Raw genomic sequence first — 15,229 nt, 5'->3', positions numbered from 1 at the left:
TATATGAATTAAGGGTAACCTTGATAAGAGTATTTGCAGAGAGAAGACAAACTTTAAGACACAATAGTCTGTAATAGGCTTCATCTTACCATTTTTTGATTGAAAGATGTAGAGAATACAAAATCCCACTGTGCTTATTGTTTGTTAATTATGAAAAAGCAATTGGTCTGCATCGAAAAATAATAGAAAAGGAAGATCAAAATAGGACACATACAGTAGGGTAGTATTGGAGTTGTTAAACTGGAATTATGGAACCCCACCCCTCAAGCTCTTCTGAATTATGTTTTTAAAAAATTGTACATAACAGTTCATATTTTAAACATATAAGCATATTTATACAGTATGTGTGTATTTTATATGCATGTATTAATATCACAAAGAAGTCAATGGAGAGGCATATAATAGATATGAACAAGGAGGAATGTAAAGATACTATATATACATATATGAAAAGATTTGATTTTGTAGATCAAAACAACAGTTTGAAGGCTCTCTTCTTACAAAGCATCTCTTTTCTTATGTCAAAATCAGTCAGGGATCCTTTATTCATAAACAGCAGGTGAGAGATAAAAGGGGGTGATGTGTATTTGCCAAAGATATTGCTTCTTGGAAGAAGGAATCCAGGAGAGTCCAAGTTTAAAAAGAATTCTATGTGGATGGTATGGTACTCCTGATTATTCTTTTTGTGGATGGCATTGTACCAGATTCAAAAAGCCCTGGTGTTGGAACCTCTTGAAAGAGAAGTATAATCACAAAGAATAGTTTGGCCTGCTCATTCACTCATAAAAGACTAAATGAATGAAGAATGCTTTTTGCCTGAATGTTGATATACTATTGGCTGGACAACCTAGAGAACCGCAAATATGTACATCTGGTACATTGAGTACAAAAGGACATTAAGCTGGGCTAGACCCAGAATTAAAAAGGAGAATATAAGGCTTGCCACGGGTGTGACTCCAGGGGTTCCCGAGAGGTGGCTAATGATCAGTCAAGAAAATAACAAATGGAAGACAGCTGTATATCTTTTAGCCATGGGCATGCTTTGCAACTGATAGCTGCTCCGCCATCCCCAGGCTTGGTGTTTATTTTTATACCCATTTTTTGGGCACACAGATACATGACCTAACACACATGTCTAAATAGAGATAATTGGAAAAGTAACACATTAACTTTTAACAAATCACTTAATATTCTATATTCTTATATTGTGATTACAGATTCTTGACAGAATAAAGGTTTCACACAAGATAGATGATTTTGTCACAGGTGGCTTAATTTTCTCATTAACCTGTGAGGAGCTTGAACTTACAATCAAGGAAATTTACTTATTACTTTTAATAAAAAGAAATAGTCATTCAGAAATTCTTAAAGACAATTCAACAATCATAACATTGAGAGGTACTGAGAACACAATTCAGATTTAATATTAGACTGATCATTTTTCAGGATTTACTAGGGAGTTTCTCAAGGGGAAGAATCAAGTCACTGGGGCATGATGAAGCTTGGTGTACCTGCACATTTTGTAAAGGCCTTTATGATTGATTTGTATGCAGGCTTTATGAGAATAAGTTTCTGTGAGTGGGAAAGTTCTGGGCTTGGCTTGTAGCTATGGTTTTACTAGAAATTATGTACCTAAGTAAAAGTTAACTCATGGTAGTCTTTTGGGATTGGTTTTGAGGGTTTGATCTTTTGGTGATGTTTTGGGAAATTCGAAAACAGGTATTTTGCTCTTGTATTATTCTTTCTGAGGTTAGGGGGAATAGCAGTCATGTCAATTCCATAGGTAAGCGATGTTAATGAGAGAGGTCATACAAAGTGGGCAGTCACATCTTGCCAAGGGGCTACTCTGTGGCCTCCTTAGCTACCACGAGTGACCTTGTCAAGACATTGTGACCTGATGGCTCGCTCCTAGCACTGGCTGACATGCCTTTAGGAAATTCTAAAACTGCTTAAAAAATCATAGGCTTCTAAAAATGAGATCTGTATTTTTAATACTTGTATTCTTCTAGTCTCGTTATATGACTCAGAAACATAGAAAACAATGATCTCCAAAGAACTGAAAATATCACATTAATGACAGTGGAGAGACACAGTGTATATAATCAATAAGAAACATCAAAAATGAATATAAATAAAAGATGTCATTAGAGAAATATATGAGGATGAGGAGAAGATAGATTGTTAAATGGTGAGGGATGACAAATAGACTGTTACACTGGTATCCTTGAGATATTAAGAAAAATTTGGTAGACTCCCTTTGGTAAACTTATGAGAGAACACAGACAGTAGTCACACAAGTTGCATGACATGGATAGGTTGCAATCCACATTTTTTTGAAAGAACATCCAAATGAAACCATGCATCTATTTGAGTGTTGCAGTAATTCACTTTTATTTTTCCTTAAAAAAATCTGAATTTACCCAGCTGTATGACCTTGGGCAAGTCACTTAACCCCCATTACTTAGCCCTTAACCCCCATTACTTAGCCCTTACCACTTCCTGCCTTAGGAAAGTAAGGGGTTTAAAAAAAATTTTTTTTAATCTGAATTTAACATATATCAGCCAAAATGAGCACTTTCTTATGCATAGTAGACCTGAGAGAGAAGTTTGTACATTGTGTACAATTTGTGGAGGTAATTCCTTTAAAAAAGCCATGGAGGAATATATCTTTAAATATTTGAAGGACTGTTACATGAAATCCAATTCAGCAAAAATTTGTTATGAACATATTTTGTTCAAGGTACATTGCTAGAAGCTTAATCAAAATAGTTTCTACTCTCAAGGAGTTTGTATTCTGCTGGGGAGAAACATCATGTACACAAATAAGTACAAAGTATATATCAAATAATATAATATGTAGTCTAACAATCCAGGCTCTGGGTTTATACAGACCAAGTTCTTTACTTGGGACTGCAACCCAAATCATATCTCTTTGGCTCCTTTATCTTTATACAGAGTTCCTCTTCGGAATATCAGAATATAGTTCTTGTTCAGGTTGTTGTGTATATGGGTCAAAGAGCTCCAGCTCCTGTTCAAGAATTCAGAAAAATAGTACATATTAGATGTAAATAGCTATAATGCAAAGGTTCTCCCCCAAAACTATAAATAGTATGATATACAGCACTATAAAAATATCACATATAACATATAGAGGGAGACATAATTCTCTCTTTTTGATTAATAGCACATTTTCCTTAGGAAACTATACAACCCTCATGCTCATGACACCATTCTGTGGTTTGAATTCCTCTTGGAAGGCAGGTAAATTGGGGATTGCCAATTCTTGTGAGTCCTACTCTACCCCAATGACCTATCTAGGCCTCCAGGCTTGCAGTACTTAGGGAAATGGTTGTAATTCACCCATTTGCTAAGGGAAGTGAATTTGGGGTTGCTACAGAGGTAATCTTCACATTTTTACAACTCCCCTTTTAATTTCATGTATATCCTTTAGCTTTATACTTCAACCCTAAGGTCTCTTTAGAGAGAGATTACTCTCTTCCATTAAATTTGTACCATCTGATCTGCAGAGATCAAAGTTGTTGTTTTTGCATCTCTATCAAAAGTTCATTCAGTCCATTGCTCTAGGGCCACATAAGAACTCTTGATACCCCTCCAGGTGATTGGTGTTGGAGGGTGGAGCCAAGATGGTGGTTTAGTGGCAGCAAAAACTGGAATTGCTCAGAGAATCCCCCCAGATGACTGGTGTTGAAAGACTCTTTACTACTTGGCCACATGGTACACCTCTTTTCATAACTGGCATCTCTCAAGCTGAGATACTGTGCCATTGCTTCCCCACAGCTGGGGACAAGAATTCAATATCCAGGAACTCTTCTGAGCCCACAGTAGGCCACAATATTGCTTTTTACTGCATTTTTCAAGTTGTATGGAAATTGTATGAAAGATTAGACTTGCTTTATTTGTCTCAAGAGAGTGGAACTAGGGCCAGTTGGTTAAGCCAGAAGCTGAAGGGAAGTGTATTTCAACTCAATAAAAGGAAATGTCTCTAAGAAATAGTACAGTGTAGTACAGTCCCAAAGTGGAATGGGCTGCTTTGTAAAATAATAAGTTCCCCCATCATTGGGGATCTTCAAGTAGCAACTATATGATTGGTCCTTAGTTTAGTTAAACTAAATAAGCCCTGAGGTCTCTTCTGATTCTGAATTAAAGCAGTACCTGAGTCCAAACCATACTTGAACTGGGATCTCCCTAAAGCCAACTTGATCTTTTTTGTTATGGACCCCTTTGATAGTCTTGGAAAACATATTAATCCCTTCTCAGAATAATGCTTTTCATTGCTTTAAATAAAATACATACGATTACAAAGGAAACCAAAGGTTAGTGAGAATAAAAGTAGAGATTTTTTTTCTCATCCAAATTCACACTTTGGAAGCATTCTCTGCCCCTGAGGCTCCTCTTTCTGATTAGATGACTCCTTCCCAGAACTTTCATTTAAGGAGGATGCCCAGACTAGCCATGTCTTTATTCCTTTCCAAATGTAATGGTAGAAATTTTAGGCTTCTGGGAGAGATTATAATATTGTAATGGTTACAAATGTGGCTACAGGATTTATGTAATATTGAACAATGGCCGCCAAGGAATTTACTTATGAAATTCCTAAAATGAAACACTCAAGTCAGAATGGAGTTTATGGAGGTTTAATCACACTAGGAGTAGGGAAAGGAGAGGGAGAGAAGGAGAGAGGAGAAAAAGGAAAGGGGCTACTCAACCTCTGACCAAGGCAGAGAGAGTTTTAGGCCCAAAGGGCCCAGGTGGAAAGAATCAGTCCTTAACTCACGTGACCGCTCTGAAGGAAAGCTGTCTGGGGGCGTCCTCCCTCTCCAAGCTCCTAACACCAACTCTCCTCTCGCTCTCTCCACAGGAAGTGAGTGAATTCCAGAGGCTGTTCCCTACCTCACTTCCTGTGTCTCACAAATCCAATGGTTGGTTCTAGCTTGGCTTAGGACAGCCCAGGTGGGCAGTTAGTTATTTCTGATTTGTCATTGACTAGCACATGCCCGTGTAGTGTGGGTGTGCACAATTTTTGGGTGCTAGACCAAGATGGAGACTTTTAAAATTCACACAAAGGCACCCCAGACTTTCTCTACTGTGCCCCCCACAGATACCTTTCTTCCCTCCCTGCCCAGTTATCTCCCTTTTCTCACCTTTTATGCAATGTCTTAGTGCTTAACATGGTACCTAGCATACAGAAAGTGCTTTAAAAATGCTTATCAACCAAGTAATTCACTGATCCCTTGTAATCTATTCACCACAGACCCCAGATTAAGAACCCTGCCCCAAAGTATAGTTGAGAAGAGATTCTGTGAATCATCTTTGCTTTAAAAAAAAATGCAAAACCCTAAACATTTTCTTTTGGGACTGATAGATACAGACTCCCTACAGTAACTGTAGGGAATGTTGGCTATGTTGTTCAGAGTAAAGACAATGTTGATGTTGAATATATATATATATATATTTCATTAGGAGACTATAATGTAATGGAAATAATACCAGATGAGGAAGTAGGAGAACTGGATTCTAATCCTGGTTTTGTTACTATCTTAATAGATGATGCTGAACAAATTCATTTGGCCACTCTGAGCCTGAGTTTTCTTGTCCATAAATAGAATAGCAATATAAACATTGACCCACTTAAAAGAATTTTATGATAATCAAATGAGGTAATGGATTTAGAAGCTCTAAGCAGATGTCTTAGTGGTAGGATTGTGGTAGAGAATGTTAGAGCTAGAAAGAATCAGACATTATCCACCCTATGCCTTTCATTTTACAAATGAAGAAACTTAAGACTCAAAAGGGGTGGGATGGTTTGCTTATGTCACATCATTGTAAGTTTTGGTACTGACATTCAAATCTAGATCTTCTGATTTCTTGTCTGTCTCTCCCACCAAATCCTAGTCATGTTTTTATTAATAATTTTAGTGATTTACTTTTGGAAAGTATATTTGCCATTAAGCTATAATTGTCTATACTGTGGACCCAGAAAGTTCTAAGCCTGTATCACTGGGTGCATTATGGAGATTAATGACATTTATTCTCAGGAAACTCATGTTTTATCATGATAGTGCCAAGCTAACATCTTTTATAATACAATGTTAAATCATTGGGTGGTTGTGTGTGTGTGTTTTAATGTAAGTAATTGTATACTACAGAATATTTATTGCCTAGTTGTTTAGGATAGTTTAGTTCCCAAATTTCTTGAGCAATTTTTTGATGAAATGAAAAAAAATATAGCAGAACAAAGTTATAAAAAAGGACAGGAGAATGTAGCTTTTTTTTTTTTTTAATCATTCTATTTTTAGAGGCCCCAAAATTCCCTCTCATTCCTTGCCAGCAGTTTGTAGAGGTGCTGCTTTTGTGAGAGAAGTGAAAGCATCATATGACATCATAAATGAGAGGTTGTTTTACTTCACTAGATATTTCTAATTTACTCTAGAAACTACATATTTAGTGTTATCTAGACTTACCGTGGCTTTATTTAAGAACTAGATGGGAGGCACTTATGAAGAATACAAAATAGCACTTTAACAAATAAATGTGTTATATATTTGGAATACCAATTTTTTTGGGAAATGTATCAAAATAAAATAATAAATTTGGTAATTGGAGTCATTTTTTACTCTTGATTCTTCTTCATTCCACATGTCCAATTAGTTGCCAAGGCTTATCATTTTTGCCTTTGTAGTATTTCTCCCATCTAGTGCCTTTCTATATTTACTACAATAGCAACCCTAGTAGAGGTTCTAGTTACTTTTAAGGTACTGATTATTATAAATTGACCTAAGTAGTCTTCTTATCTCCAGTTTCTCATATCTTCCACACATTCCCTGAATAATATATGTAATGAACTGAAATTATTGTAATCACTCCTTTAATTAGAATTCCTCCTATCTCTGTTGATTCAAATAAAGTATTAAGACCTAACTAGATTCAAGGTCTTCCATAGTCTTGACTCCATCCTACTTGTTGAATCTTAAATCATACTTTCTGTAATATATTTGATATTTCATCCAAATTTAACTTTGTTACCAATTTGTATACCATCTTTTCTATGTCAATACTTATGTTATTATCCTCCATCTTTCTTTGTTCTCCCAGTCTCCATCCTTCTAGGTGTGCATCACAGATGCTACATCCTTCCTAAGTGAAACTCTTCTCCCTCCTCAGATTTCTTATAGTACTTTGACTTGATTTCTCTTTTGTACTTAACTCACTCTCCATTATATCATAGTATTTTGTGGACTTGTCCATGCCTCCATTAGAGCAGGTCCTGTGTCCTATCTGTCTTCATATCTCCAGTGCTAGTGCCTTGTACATAGGTGCTTAATAGATGTTGTTGAATTGATTACTGAGAGACACTAGTCTGCCAGTATTCTTTTGCATGCTTTCTTATATGGGCTTAAATATTTTAGTCCATGAAAGCACTATTTTCATTGTTATGGTTATATTTTTAATACTCATATAATGCTATTAATTTCTTGAGTAAGTATGTTTTGATAGTTTTTGTCTTTTACTACTCATTCACTTCAACACATTATATAAGTAATAGGTTATATCAAGTTTCTCTTTTGTAAACAGCTATATACTATTATAATACCTATATATAGTACCTAAGGGCCCTTCTTCAGGGCACCACTCATTCAGAATGATAAAGGTTTATATTATTAAAGCTAAACTTGCTGTGCAAAGAAGAGTACCTTGATTTTAAGAAAAACATATTAATCTATAAAAAGATTTGAGCTTAAATTATATAAAATGTGATGTGGATAGATTTTGTACATTGAACTGGAACTCATATTTAAATCTTTAAACTAACCTGGTGGATTCTTCTGTGTTTACTTTGGTTCTAGCACTCAGCCTGCTACTGCTTATTCTCACTCAAGCACTGCAACAAATTATTCAGTCCAGCCAAGTCCTGGAGTGCCCCAGGCTGTGACCCCATCATATGCCCCCACAACCCAGACGCCCCGGCAAATCTCCTCAGTGGGTTTTGGTGGATACCAGGCACACTCAGGTCAGGACTACAATTACAGCACTCGTCAGCAGGAACCAGCCTCGCAGTCTACCACAACACCGAATTACCAGGTATTAGACTCAAAAGGGCTTCTGATAGCTTTCTTTGACAGCTAACCCACTATATTCATATGAATACATGCTGCCATCAATATAGGTCATTCCTCTATAATGAGGTCTCTTTGAAAGGAAAAGACAGATGGGCATACCTGGAATATTTTGTTAGACAATTATGTAGAAAATTTTTATTTACTTTAAACATTCAGCATGAAAAAAATTCAGATATATGAGATGTTTACTGCTCAAGAGCATTGCAGAGATGGTCTATTCCAACTATCTTTATTTCCTGGTTGAGGAAATTATAGTTAATAAAGGTGAAATGACATGCTTCCACCTCCTCTAGCAAGTTAAAGGTGGATTTCAGCATATTACAACCAAAGAACTCGTGCTCTCCAACTTAATATTTCTTTCATTACTTCACTTTGTATTCATTCTTAGCATCACTTTTTGTCACAAAATAGAGCAGTGAAAATAAAAATGAACATAAACTTAAAAATAAGTTTAGAGGCCAAACTTGAGATTTAGACCATCTAATCTGGAGGGAAAATTCTGATTTACATTTGGGCGAATATAATACTCTGGGGAAATTCTAGGTTTCGTGTCCTGATAACTTGACAGGGAAGGTAATAAATAGTAGAGATGGGATTCAAACCTCTTGGCTCTCAAATCCAGAGTTCTTTACACTTTCCTCATGCTCTTTGTAGTTTTGGGATTTTTATTTTATGCTAGAAGTGGACAACTTCTTAGATTCAAGCAAATAAACCAAGCTAGGTTTATGTGGGGTCCATGACTAGGCTTAAAGACTGGAGTAAAGGAGAAGGAATAGAGGGGAATGGCAGAGGGAGGTAGAGACAAGTGGTAAAGAAGGCTGGAGTATGAGTTTCCCTTGGAGGAGACTATTGGTGTTTGAGACCCTCTGATAAGCATGAAATGACTTGTTTTCTTTGTCAGGTTTTTTTTTTTTTGTCGGTTATATGGAGGTGTAGTAGAGTTCACTAGCCTACAATAAGTTGTCAGGCATTTTTAAAGTACCTACTATGTGTCAGGCACTGGAAATACAAATATCAAGAATGAATCAGTACTTGTTCACAAGAAGCTTTAAGTCCAACAGGTGTGCTTTGTATTCATCATTAAGTCTTAAACTAGGTATCTATCCTCTTTACAACTGTGTCCCTTTCCCCTCATCAGAGCCTGTCTGAACCCATCCAAGAAAGCTTCTTCATCCCACGTAGAGGGATTCCCCTTCTAGGGTCTATCCATTCACTTCCTTTTGTCAAACAGGTTGATTAGAAGAGTTGGACAGTTTGCCTGCAGCTATTATTATGGGCTCAAGGTATCAGAGGTGTACCTACCTCACTCTATTCTGGCCACTGTTAAAAACTTATTTAGGGGGAGAATGACTTTAGGAAAACAAGTGTGCTATGTATTGGAACCAATATGGTATATCACATAAGTAACTGACATATTCTTCTTTGGAGGATGAGGAAACTTTTGTGGCTTTTCCAGTTTTTGAGACCAAGATATTAATTGGATTTATTAGTCTTATCAAAAATATTTATTGATCCCAAACCAAGTGCAAAGCACTGTGTTAGATTATATGAAAGATATAAAAATCCTATTATCAAGTACTGTCCCCAAAGCTCCCTCTTGCCTATTTTGTGGATTAGGAGAAACCTGTCTATTGGGGGAATCTGAGGATTCTCAGTGAGAATCCTGGTACTTAGGGGCCTTTGTGACCTTTGACAAATCACTCTATGTCTCTGAGCCATAATTTCCATTTCTGTAAAGTGAAGCACTTAGATTAGATTATTATCTCATCCCTTTTAGGTCAGACATTCAAAGATTTTTGTGTCATTCACTAGATCAGATCATGTCCCCTTAAACATTGCTATATATAATTCCAACTTGACATAGTATCAGGTTTGTCCCCTAATGTTTTTTACAAAAGAATTCTATTATGAACTGTCACTATATTTTCACACCATCCTACATTTCGTATAAGTTTTTGGAACTCAGAGATCAAATTCATTCAATGATAGTAGGAATTTGAGCCTAACTTCTCTAGAAATAGGGGTTGATAATTTAGGTGGAGGGCAGCTTGAATGAACATTGGATTTAGATTAGTTGCAAAACTTGACTGTGCGACCTACTTCTCGAGACTATGAACAAATTACTTCCCCACTCTGAGCCTTTGTTTTCTTGTCTGCAAAATGAGAGAGTTAGACAGTATGATCATTAAGGATCCTTCTGGATATGAATATTAGGATATTAGTGATAGAGTAGTTCTCAAAGTTTTTGAAATTATAAAACCTTATGCAATGATTTTGATACTCTAGGATTTTCCCTTCTATTTTAGCATAGGAACATATTATAAGGGAGATAGAAAATTAATCCTGCTTTTTCATTGCCTTCTTTTAATGAAAGCCATGGAGATATCTTGTAGAATCTTAGGGTTCCGTTGAACATAGTTTGTAGACTGTTGTTCAAAATAAACTAGCTGTCTCTAACTTATTTGGAGTTGCTTTTGATTTCCCTGAAGTGTGTTGATCACTCCTGAGAAGATGAGTGGAAATTAGAGACTACAGGACAGATTCTGCAGATTCCATTCTTGAGCAAAGGGGAGAACATGGAAGCAACTGCTCCTTTATGAAACTAAGGAGCTAGGTGGCACAGTAGATAAAGTGCTGGATCTGGAGTCAGGAGGACCTGAGTTCAGATTCATTTCAAATCACTTACTGTTTGCCTCATAGAAATAATAATGGTCCCTACCTCCCAGGGTTGTTGTGAGTATCCAGTGAGATGATATTTGTAAAGTGCTTGGCACAGTATCTAGAGCATAATAGGTACTCTATAAATGCTATTATCAAATTATTATTAACCACACTAAGCTTTTCCATGCATGGATAATATGGACCAACCAGAGAGCCTTAGGATTAATATTTTTTTCTCAGTGCTATTTAAAGGACATTTATGGGGTCAGCTGGGTAGCTCAGTGGATTGAGAGCCAGGCCTAGAGACGGGAGGTCCTGGGTTCAAATCTGGACTCAGACGCTTCCTAGTTGTGTGACCCTGGGCAAATCACTTAACCCTTATTGCCTAGCCCTTATCACTCTTATACACAGTTGTGTATTGGTTCCAAGGCAGAAGAGTGATAAGGGCTAGGCAATAAGGGTTAAGTGACTTGCCCAGGGTCACACAACTAGGAAGCGTCTGAGTCCAGATTTGAACCCAGGACCTCCCGTCTCTAGGCCTGGCTCTCAATCTACTGAGCTACTCAGCTGCCCCAATAGTATTGATTCTAAGATGGAAGGTAAGAGGTTTTTTTTTTTTAAGGACATTTATATTCTTTCACGTAGTCAGTGCAACTTAATTGAGTACCTCCTCAAAAAGTGTGTTGTTTTCTAATTTGTATCTATGTAATTTAAATCTGATATTTGAGATGATCCCCAAAATATATTTCTGTGAAGATTCATGTTCTTTGGAAATTCGCTGATCACTTCCTGGAGCTGTCATAGAAGGAATTTTTGTTTCAGTGTTGGTTCATAGATTATACAATTAGAATGTTAGCGATAAAAATTTTCATCCCTCTCTTGACAGATAACCCTGCTGAGGCCCAGAAATTAAATGATTCATTCTAGATTAGAGGCAGACAGTGGCCAGTACTGCCTTTCTGAGATTCCAGCTCTGAGATTCTGTGATTTACAATCCTGTAATTGAATGTTTTGATTTTTATTTATAATGAGAACATTTGCATAATATTAAAAGCATTGATTTTGTGGCTCAGATTCTGGTTTTGCAGCTACAACTTCATGCCTATATGGTCTTCACCTCCAAGGACCTCAGTTTCTTCATCTTTATAATGAGGAGGCCAGGCAGGGTGACTGCATTCTCCAGTTCCATCTACCTTAAAATCTTGTGTCCTTAACTATCAACTTTTGTGGTAATTGAGTGTGACTTATTTTTCCAACCAGATTGCTGGCTCTTTAAGTTAGGAACCAAGTCTTATGACAAGGCTTAAATAAGAAATACATGCACCTGAGACAAAATTTGAAAATTATATTTCCTATGTTGCAGAAGAATTAAGCCTTCCTTTTAATACATGACTTGACTTACCTCAAAATAAATCTGTCACAATCCTGTGCACATAGATGCTTAATAAGGGATCATTGCTGTCAGTAGAATATGAGTTTTTCGAAGGCAGAAACTTTGTCGTTTTGTATATCTAGTGTGCAGCAATGTACTTTTCACATTATAGTTAAAAATGCCAAGCTACATGTCTCTCAAATACAAGTTTTTTTTCTGGCATTTTTAAAAGGGCATTTGCATAAAAAGTAATATTAAAAATGTCATTTGTTGAGTAACATACTTGTGCACGTTATATCCCAAGCTTAATAACTAACATTTATATAGTGCTTTAAAGTTTGCAGACTACTTTACATGTATTATTTCATTTGATTCTCACAATAACTTTGCAAAGTAAGTACCATTATTATCCTCATTTTATAGATGAAGCTGAGAGAAGTTAAGTGATTTCCCCAGGGTCACACAGCTATTAAGTGACTGAGACAGGATCCGAACTTCCTAGCTTGACTATATCTACTTCTAGTTTTGCTTATACCTTTTTGCCTCTCTCACAGTACTTTGTATATGGTTCTCCACATGAGAGGTAGAATGTTATAATGGAAAGAACATTGAACTTGGAATCAAAAGACTTTGTTCCAAATCCTATATCGACCACTAAACTAGGCATATCATCTTGGGCAAATTAGTTAACTTTTTTGTTTCCTCGTTTAAATGGGTGATGATGATAATTCTTGTATTATCTAAAAGGATCATTGTGAGATTCAAATGAGCTCATGTATATAAAGTGTCATATAAAGTATTAGGTTCAACATAAGTAAATGCCATCTCTTATACAAAAATTGATCTTATACACACAAACATGTATGTATACATAAAATTTAGTCTGAATTGGTGATTATCGAACTGTGTCTTCAATTGACATTTGCATCTATTCTCTGAAATATCTTATGCAGGATAGTTACAGTTATGGACGATCCACACCTGCTAGCAACTATGAGAACAAACCATATTACCAGCCTACTGCTACCCAGGCTCAGCACACTGCCACAGACTCTTACTTTCAATCAGGTGGGTGGTGCTAGTACCTAGCATTTATATATATAAAAACACATTGAGTGCAAGGGTAGTAGAAGAGGGAGGAATTCATTTTTCTTTTTAAAATAAATTACAAGTACACATGAAGACAGATGATATGAATTTCAAGTATTGTATTTCCTAATGTCTCAAACTCTCAAACAAAGCTTCTAGTCAATAGTAGATTTTAGATAAAAGATTGACAACTAGGTTCATTAAGAAAGTTGCCTCAATGCAGAATCAAGTGATAAAATGTTCTTATTCTTGCCATCATCCACAAATGTACCACCTTCTATAGTGGAGAATTCTGAAATTTCTTTATCTCCTCGTCTTTTAGTGACTTTTCACCTCTCTCTCTGCCTTCTCTTACAAAATACTATTCTTCATCTGCATCATGACCTCCAGTCTGCCTCATGCCTTCCAATCCCTTGGTTCCTCAATGCTCTCCGAGGCCGTTTCCCCAGCACTAGCCACTCTTTCCTTTTCTCCCCATCTTGACCCCTTGGTGAACGAATTCAACTCTACATTGTACTCCTGTTTTGAATCCTTAGCCTTCTTATCATATTATTGATTATGTCCACCTAAGCCTCAGCCTTGGATTATAGTTATCATTTGCCATCTTCACTCCTACTCATGTGTTACTATAAGAAGATAGAAAAAATAATGCAGTTCTTCTGACTGTCTAACACAAATTTATGTTTTATAACCTCAACTGGGCCCTCACTGCTGCTAGGCAATTTTTCTATGCCTTCCTTGTCAACATATGTTCCCACTCTTCACAGAAGTGTTTCCAAACCTTTTTATCCCTCCCCAAATCTCCCTTGGCTCCCCTACCCCTTAGCTGAGAGTTTTGTCTCATATTTTACAGAAAAAATTGAGGCCATTATGAGCTCCTTCTCCATTCTTCCTCATCTCCTATCACTCAGATGCTTTTTTGCTACCTCTTCCTTTACCCTTATCTCACATGAGGAAGTGACTTTAATTCCTCTACTTGCTGAAGCAATCTCATTCTATCCTGTCTCCTCCAACAAATTTCCCTCTTTGTTATCCTCACGCTTTCACTTATCTTCAATCTCTCCCAGTTTGTAGGCTTCTTTCTTATTGCCTACAAACATGCCTATGTATTACCTATCCTCAAAAACTCTCACTTGATCCTTTCATCCCAGCTAACTATATAATATTGTATCTCTTCAGCCTTTTGTAGCTAAATTCCTTGTAAAAGCCATCTACAATAGGTACCTCCATTTTCTCTCCTCATACTATCATCTTAACCCCTTATAATCTAGCTTCCAACCTCTTCATTCCATTAAAAACTGCTCTCTTTTGAGTTTCTGGTGATCCCTTAGTTGCCAAATCCAGTGGCCTTTTCTCAATCCTCTCCTCCTTGATACTTTCCTCTCTAGGTTTTTATGTCACCCATTCTCTCCTGGTTCTCCTCCTGCTTATCTGACCACTCCTCTGTCACCTTTAGTGGATCCTCATCTAAGCTATGTCCTTTAACTACAGGTGTCTCTCAGGGTCCTGTGCTGGGCCCTCGTCTCTTCTTCCTCTATACTACTTTATTGATTCTTCAGCTCCCATAATTTTAATTATTATCACTAAGCTGACGATTCTTAAATCTTCCTTCCCTCCCCCCAAATCTTAGCTGATCTCTTTGTGGATATGATTCAAGATATGGAATCTTCATCTACCTTTCAGATGTCTCAAACTGGATATCAAATAGACATCTTAAAATTATTATGTCCAAAATGAAACATTTTTTTCTCCCTAAACTCATCCTTCCATTCTCTTCTGATCTTCCCTTTTGCTATACAGGGCAACATCATTGTCCCAGTCCCTGGGGTTCATAACCTAGGAGTCATCCTGGACATCTCATTTTCTCTCCTTCCATATCCAAGCTGTTGCCTGTAGATTTCACTTTTGTAACATCTCTTGAAAATCCCCTCTCAAGTCTTCTTTGACACTGATGTTATCACTCTGGTGC

The 15,229-nt window shown here is 36.7% G+C and overlaps 1 protein-coding gene across 7 annotated transcripts in view; it reads left to right on the top strand.

Annotated features, from left to right (window-relative positions):
- ZFR2 (zinc finger RNA binding protein 2) overlaps positions 1-15,229 on the top strand; it is a 120,720-nt gene that overhangs the window by 33,038 nt on the left and 72,453 nt on the right. For 3 of the 7 annotated variants that reach the window (XM_056822418.1, XM_007488900.3, XM_007488897.3), the window contains exons 2-3: positions 7,866-8,100; positions 13,125-13,239. In XM_056822418.1, the coding sequence (XP_056678396.1) occupies positions 7,866-8,100; positions 13,125-13,239 (350 nt within the window). The remainder of the gene's footprint in view (positions 1-7,865; positions 8,101-13,124; positions 13,240-15,229) is intronic. The other 4 variants (XM_056822420.1, XM_016432082.2, XM_007488901.2 and 1 more) reach the window with 2 other exon arrangements.

Source organism: Monodelphis domestica, chromosome 3 (assembly GCF_027887165.1).
Source record: "Monodelphis domestica isolate mMonDom1 chromosome 3, mMonDom1.pri, whole genome shotgun sequence".
In the NCBI taxonomy this organism is placed as follows: Eukaryota; Metazoa; Chordata; class Mammalia; order Didelphimorphia; family Didelphidae; genus Monodelphis; species Monodelphis domestica.
Note: the sequence above shows the minus strand (reverse complement) of the source record. Positions and strands in the feature narration are given on the sequence as shown.